Source organism: Perkinsus marinus (genome assembly GCF_000006405.1).
Source record: "Perkinsus marinus ATCC 50983 genomic scaffold scf_1104296961726, whole genome shotgun sequence".
Taxonomy (NCBI): Eukaryota; Perkinsozoa; order Perkinsida; family Perkinsidae; genus Perkinsus; species Perkinsus marinus.
The window spans coordinates 67,673-75,538 of NW_003205702.1; the positions used below are offsets into that span (position 1 = coordinate 67,673).

At 49.3% G+C, this 7,866-nt stretch overlaps 2 protein-coding genes across 2 annotated transcripts in view; one reads left to right on the forward strand and one right to left on the reverse strand.

Annotated features, from left to right (window-relative positions):
- Positions 1–2,181: 2,181 nt before the first annotated feature.
- Pmar_PMAR023074 (conserved hypothetical protein) lies at positions 2,182–3,680 on the forward strand (the record flags this gene model as incomplete). The annotated part of the gene is made up of 5 exons (XM_002772226.1): positions 2,182–2,273; positions 2,324–2,418; positions 2,931–3,030; positions 3,303–3,447; positions 3,501–3,680. The coding sequence occupies 5 exons, from the start codon at positions 2,182–2,184 to the stop codon at positions 3,678–3,680; spliced, it is 612 nt and encodes a 203-aa protein (XP_002772272.1).
- A 4,151-nt stretch (positions 3,681–7,831) lies between these two features.
- Positions 7,832–7,866, reverse strand: part of Pmar_PMAR023075 (conserved hypothetical protein) — a gene marked incomplete at both ends in the record, with an annotated part of 1,773 nt that continues 1,738 nt past the window's right edge. The window contains one exon of the mRNA XM_002772227.1: positions 7,832–7,866. This exon is cut by the window's right edge and continues 4 nt beyond it. Within this exon, the coding sequence (XP_002772273.1) occupies positions 7,832–7,866 (35 nt within the window).

Below are 7,866 nucleotides of genomic sequence, written 5' to 3' on the forward strand. Positions count from 1 at the left end.
CTAGCCTGCTAGCCAGAGGGTGCAAGTGTTTCACGATACCGCTTCTGTGGATTTGAGCTTATCTAGTCGGATATGGTTTGTTCATCGACGAAGGGAGTGCGGCTCTGCGACCCGCGTGAACCTTGGGCACCTCTCGTCTGTTAGTTTACCGTCACTCAACTCGAAATCCCACCCAACCCACGAACCGAGACTACGGGTGAGCAGGAGTCCATACCTATCATACGGGTTAAGGCTCTCGCTGGGCTATCCGCTACGCGTCTAGGGTTGTGTACCTGCTGTGCGCAGCCAAACGCGAGATCTGTAGGCTTGAATATTCACGAGGCAGCGGGGAGCGTTCCCGCGAGTTCCGACTCGGAACTTCCGAGCTATCGTGATCGCCTTGAAGGCGACGCCTTCAGATTAGTCGCGGACAGTGTCCGACTCCCAGTCCCCGTAGTTAAAGGTTTCATCAACGAATTAAGCTTGCCGATGACGTTACATTACCTGCCTCGACAACCGAAGGACCTGGCTGTCAGCTATCGTATCTCGAGGAGGAATGAAGAATTGCGAATCTCGTCCCAGCACCGGAGAAGTGCAAGAGACTGTGTGTCGACCTGGAGAGTCAGGAAGGCAGTTTGGAAGAGTCCAAGATCAAATGCACTGATCAATTGAGTGTACTTGGTGCTATAATCGACGGCAAGCGCAATAATGACGCTCATATTAGTAGGCGCATGCAACTCGCCGGACAAAGAATGGCTAAACTCCAGAAAATCTGGAACTCGCATGATATAAGCTTGGGGCAGAAGTTTTTTTCCTCCGAAGTGTGGTATTCTCGATAATATTATACTGTATAATTTATACACCAGTGAGTGCTTTGCCCTTAGCAAGAATGAGATGGAGAAATACTGTTCGTGTTTTACAGCAAGTGCATACGGAGGGTGTTGCAAGTATCGCCATTGGCGCACACCACGAACCGCGAAATTTGGAGTAGGTCTGGTTGCACTGACTGTCACATAGTCCTGGGAATGCGTCGCTTGCGATAGGATGGCCACAACCTCAGAACTCCCCCCGCATCTTTGGTGAACAGACTACTTTTGTGGAATCCGGCATAATATTCCGGGCATATCATTTGGGAGCTCAGATAAGCGCTAGGAGGAGAGAAGGTTGGATAGATCTCATTGCAGAGGATTTGAGGGAGACTAATTTGTCGCGAGGAAATGCTCTGGACCGACTTTTGTGAAAAAGATGGACTAAAGCCCTGCGACCGAAATAAGCTTGGAGAGAAAAACTCAGTCAAGTGCTAGTCTCCTTGCGCCGAGTAAGTCGATCTTATAAACATCCAACTTGCTACTAGCTGCCGGTTTGTCGCCTGGCCGGAAACGGCCGAGAGCGACAGAGAGAGCAGGGGGAAGGTCGAGCTGATGACTCAAAGCACTGCTTCGACTCGAAGCAGTGCTTTCAAAGCTGACGCCTCGAAGCCTTCGAGGCGTCAGCTTTGAAAGTGTGCTTCAAGCAGCACACTGCTCACACGATGCTGTCGCGTGAGCTGGCGGCAGCATTGGCCTGCTTTGGGTGCAGGCCAATACCGACGACAAACATGGAGGACTTTTCGTTTACACGTGAGGATTATACTAAAGTTCTTTACCGAAATCGGGCTTGGGGCAGTCATCTGAGTGTGCCAGGCTGGCACTGCCAGCCCACATGGCACGACAGGTGAATCTTTCGGCAGGCGTTTCCCACTTGAGATGGGTCCTCCTCGGCCGCTGAGCACTAAAACTAAGTAACGATTAATTCTAATCCCATGCTTTGACTTTGCGAGCCCTGTGTAGCACGCAATCCATGGTGGTAAAACAGTTGTACGGGCATGCACGTGATGCCACATTTTCTTTTGTCAACCTTCTTCCCAAAATATTTCCCTGGACTTTCCCTCAGACATTTTATTCAGCATTGTCTAACTCACCTATGCCACACTTACACCAGGATAGAGGAAGGATCAAATTGACCGGCTTATCGGCAATTCAATGATAGATCACTTGAACCCAGCAACGGACAGTATCACGATTCCTTGATAGCAGCACAGGGTAAGCACAAAGCGGCGAAGGTGCCGCGCATAACGGCCAAGCGACAGAAGCGGCGTGCAAGGTACTGAGATTCAATGCAGACTTGGAGAGATTTACTCTCCTTAGTGAAATTCCAACTGCTATGTTCTTGGTTGTTGTTACTCTGCAACTCATAGCTGTGGGCCACGGAGCATCCGTTGAGGTGGAGAAGGCCTTCCAGGAGTTCATGAGGACGTGAGTTCGCTCGTCATCTGGAGTCAAACCTCAGGCTGAACTTGACTCAGTTACGATAAGAGATACGACACGGATGAGCAGTATCAAGTAGCCAAGGATGCTTTCGAGAACACTATGAGAGAGATTGAAACTCTGCGAGCCAACAGTAAGCAATTCCGGGCTGCTGTAAGAATTAATCTTCGCCCAGATCATGTTAATGCTAGCAGTTAGTGTTACTGCTAAATCTGAGTAAGTAATTCAGTGCTATATCTCAGGCAATGTGACGCATGAAGTCGGTCTCAATGAATATGCCGATTTACCGAAAGAAGTCTTTAATGACATCTTGAAGTGCGACTTTGCTCCAAAACCACATACACCGATGATCCGAGCAACAGCCATTCCCACCGGTGAGACTCGGTTTATCTAACAGATACGACTATTCCTCTTTAGTCCCGCAGGATTCCTTTGAGGTAGGAGATTATCCTCCATCGGTAGACTGGGAAGCTGCAGGCGCTCTGGCACCCGTAAGACGCCAATCGGGTGACGTAAAGAAATGTGGAAGCTGCTACGCAATTGGGGCCGCTGGTAGCAATGCGTTGGCATTTTTTCTCCATGATATACTTACCTAGCGGTTCGTAGCATGCGTATTCCAGTTCTTACACCGCTCGTCTTTCTCAGTCGTTATGGAGAGTCGTTTCAAGATCGAACTCTCACAGCCTAGAGTCGTACCTTTCTCCGTTCAACAGTTGGTTGACTGCAGTACAACATACGGCAATCGGTGAGTTTCATGGTTCGGCCCGAGATCTATTTCGCCTGTACCCCCTCCCATCGAAGCCTCCATCAAGCCAATTCTACGTTTCTCATTCTGTGAGTATCCTTCGAGTTGACGGGTCTACTGATGGCGTCAGTTGTAGATCCGTCTTTCTAACACTCACTGTATCCCTTATTGCAAAGCTCTTCGATATATGAGGAAGGAATTACGATTGAATTATATTTTTGGGACCTTCCGAAGATCATCTTCGTCGTCTTCCCGATGTAACTCTGTTGCAGGGGCTGCGATGGAGGGCGAGCTCAAGAGGCGTTTGCGTACTCGAAGGCGGAGGGCATTGTGAAGGAGTCCAGCTACCCGTATATGTTCGAGGGAGGCCCATGCAAAGAGAGTGTCATTAAGAACCCCCAAGATCAATGCATTAGAGTGAATCCTCTAGCGGCTTATCAAGATAGTTGTATTTGTGATAATCACTTCAGCCAGGCGACATAGTGCATCTTGTCTCCAAACCGAAGGCGAATGAGGAGGCGATGGTAGAGGCCGTGGCGAGGGGGCCTGTGCCCTGTAGCTTCGATTCGAAGCTAATTGCCCTCGGGACCTTCCATTGGAAGGCTTCCAAGCTGCGCACCCAAACCTTACCATTGATGGCCGCCAAGTAATGGACATGCGTGTCGACCTCTCTGATGATGTATAAGTCGCGATCAGGAAGTTTCTGACACGAATCGCTCCACATCGAACGCTCTCTCGCATGATATCATCGTAGCATGCCAGAATACTATTGAATGGATAGTACGAATACATTCGCCCCTGGATTCCCTGATAATTTTGTGTCTAGCGTCACTCCACTGATATCAAGTTCAATAAGAGCCTTTTTTGCGCTGCTTGATTGAAGCTCGAATATGAGCTACATGAGTTTTACTGCTAGCTCCGTTAGTCTGACCAACTTGGTCACCGAGGGATAAAGCGGCATGCTCTTGATGATAGTCGAGTCGACTGAGTCGACAACTAGAACTATTATCATAGGACAGCACTCGGTGACCTATCAAAATGAAAATGATCCACTTACTCGGAGCAAGTCATGCCGTACTACGGCAGCCAGTAGCTCAGACTTGGTTTCCAGCATTCACAGGAAGGCTAAACTGCGGTGGGGTCAGATGGAATTATCCTGATGAGACGCGACGACTCCAAGAATCTGAGCTTCATAACAGTCAAAATGGCGAAACACGACTCCAAGTTTGCTTCAAGCAGTCCTTCTCCCAGATTCTCTTGAATGACCCTCATTCATCAACGCAACAGCAAACTTGATGACAGGTCTGGGAATACCTTGCATAGCATGGTTAGCTCCTATATGAAGTGTGTGTCGGCGTCCGCCTGTATGTAGATAATCCGCCTACAATCAAGTGTAGAGACATGAGCTACAGTGCGCTGCATTTCGCACCGTTGCAAGACGTATCTTCATCGTCCAAGCTCAACTTCAATTTGCCTCCCTTGAGCCTTAAGGAGATTCTCCAGAATAACAGCGGCTTCCTTGTCCTGAAGTGAACCACTCAGCGAATCACAGTTGGACCTCTCAGTGACGTGAATGTAGATGGCATCGCCGGCCACAATTAGATACCAGCAGCTCTTACATTCGCACTGTAAGGCCCTGTTTCCGAGAGAACGCCTAGGGCTGTTCGGCCGTCCCTGAACAATTGACATGATGGAAATTCTCAAGACATGGAGTTTGTTTGTGAGTTTAGACTCTTAACGCTCCTCCGCCGCGACTCCAATGGCAATGGCCGATAGCTTCCTCACTTATGCCCTCTATTGGGGTCTGCTCCAAGAGCCAACAGCTCGAAGACTAATGGGGGTTTTCTCTGTTGCACCGCTAGAGCTAGTGCAGTGAAGCCGAACATCCGAGACCTGAACAGGTCATACTATTTAAAAGGACGACTCACAATTTTAGCTGTACCAATATAGAGGTTGTAAAATAGATTGATAGAATTTTGATATAGGATACTCTTCTGAACAGAGAACGTTAAATATAGAAAATTCTAATACTAAGTCGGCCCTCTGATGTAGTAATATTCCCATCATCAGTTTGGACATGCAATGGGTGATCTATCGCATGTCCCAACGATCCATAGGAGTGAAACTCGCATTGATAAATCGTAAAAGTTTCGTGATGGGGCTACTTCATGATGCATGATTCCATTAGAGAATCCATCAAGCTCCTCGGATTTGGCCAGAGGCCATTTGGCTGGATCGAGGCCTTGAATGGGGCACACACGTTTTAGAGTGCATAGGACGTGCCAGAACACCGGACGGCCGCGCGCGCGACTCAGTCGAGGGTTGATGGGCATGCGTGTTCCGTGAGGGAGAGGGATTGACCCAACAAAGGCGTGTCCGATACTAGGTCCTCATCATGAGCAGCGTTACAGGTTCGATTCCCACACTAGCCGAGATTGGCCACGGTGCACCTGACTCGGCAAACCGATGCTGACAGGCCCCACTGGTTCATGGGTCATAGATGGAATACAAATCGTGAGGTAGGCAGTATATCATTACCCGTCACAATGTGATGGAGTCTGGCCCAGAGGAATCGTTGGGATCGCAGACCGTCTGATATCTCAACGATCCCTTCGTTTTGGAGCTCAATGATCACCCCACGTTCAGCATTCAAAGCCCCAATCAGGGGGGGCAGCAGCCAGCAAAGCCTGGTTAAAGACAAGATGCACAGACAGTGCGCAAGAGCATCAGCAGACAGTGGCTACACGAGGAACTGGAATATCAGCCCACAAGAGCCTAAAGCCCTTCGCTGCCGGGAAGCCTTGGATGTTGTTGTTGCGAATCCACGGCTTCATGCTCTCTATATTTCGATGACAGTAGGCCCAGATAACACCATAAGAATCACCGCCGTTATTGAAGATGGGCTGGTTGCCCAATTGTCGCATTCCGCAAGGCATCTATGCTGTGATTGAAGTAGAGTAGTTAAGCTAAGGCTAGCCGGTAGGGACCCAACCGTGTGGTCGCCTCGGGAGTGGTCGACCCTTTCGCCGAGCGAAAGCTTGTTGGTGACAATTTGTCGGAGTAGAGGTTATCTGGTTCACCAGTACGACAGTAATGGGATTGGGCGGACTGAAAGAAATCAAGACTTGATTATCAAGTACGCAGCAAGTAGGCTAGTAGCAATGTCCAGCCAAGAAAGTGGCACGCAGTTCTTCACAGTGTACAGAGTTGTAACCGAAAGTAGGCGCCTTATGAATGACTCAGCAGACTGCGTAACACCTGCAGGAGCGGACCGTGGCGGTGTACGGCAGCATACATTCAATAGGAGACCCACTGGATGTACACGCTGTGGGTGAGAGCCCATATATGGATGTATAGGGAACAAAACAACCGATTCATCACTGAGATTGGGAGGATCCAAAACCAGGAAGTTTCTGGCAGAAACAGAACAGCTAGGAATTCCAGAGTCTTGCACGGTCCGTCAAATGAGAGCATCAAGTCAGGAAAGAGGAAGCATGGTGATCGGGAGAAGCGCGACAGCTGGTCCATATCCAACCACAGTCAGTGCCAGATATCACGGACATACTAATATTGCGGAGAGGATGAAGATATCTTCCTCCATCTACATCAACGCCTCTACTCGGTAGAGTCTAATGACGGAGATAGAGGGAATGATAACTCGGCAAATACAGGTCGGGATCGACCCCGTTTGACATAACACGGCTTCCGGCCACGACCGGAAGGATTTGTACGTGGCTTGGAAAGCTACGCAAGGTATGGCTACAGGGAGCATAAGGTACACAGTCGTCACACATGCACCAAGGAAGGATCAGAAAGCCTTCTCCTTCACCGATGATCAATTACCGTCAATACAGCGAAAGGTCGGGAGAATCGCAATCCGTTGCATAATTCACCACTGGTAATCTTCGGGGGTATCCTAGGCTGACGGCTATCTTGACAACCACGGCTGGTCCAAAAAGTGCCGTTTGAGAAGAACAAGATGATGCTATAGAGGGTAACCGACTTCGAGAGAAAATCCCGGGCGGTCAATAACTACGTCGCGATCAGAGCTACAATCAGTGGCAAAAATCGAGACCGCGTTTGGCCGCAGGGAACTGCATGGTGTTCGCAACTCCTTGCACTATCAACCCGCTCAGAACAGCAATGATCGCAAAAGAGGAGGAAGGTTCGCCTTGGATCTTTATTTCCCCGCGGAGAATTTATAACACCCTATGCCTGCATCGCACAGCAACCTACTTTTCCTCGAGAGTGCAATAGGAGTTGATGTCCATCGAGCAATCTACTACTAACATCTGCAGCACATGTTTGACCTCGGTGAAGTTCTCTCGGGTCACACGTTCGCATACACGATGCACCTAGGGGTAGGTAGCGACGACACTAGACCGAGGCCACGTCTACAAGGTTCTCGCTGCCTGGTAACCTTTTCAATGAGAGCCCCCCGTATCGGGCAAGTATCGCCGCAATTTCAGCATCCAATCTCTCAACACACACGCTGATAAAAATTGAATGAGTCAGACTGGGTACCTGGTCACGAGGGCATCATCTACACGTCTGGATGGACATGCGACTACGAAATCTCCCGGCTGTGCTGCAGCTAAGATTTCCTTCACATCGTCAACTGAGCGGTCATCGCAAGCTCGCCGCAGAGCAAAAGAGGACATGTAGCTAGCATACACGATGGAGAGAGAATTAGAACAATAACGACAACCAAACATCAAATAATCGTCAGAGCCCGCCGCATTCCTGTTGTTAGTACACACTGTTACCTACCAGTCTTTGCCAGCAATAGGATCCTCGGCTTTTAGTCCCTCGATTCTATACTCTTCAGCCTGCGCG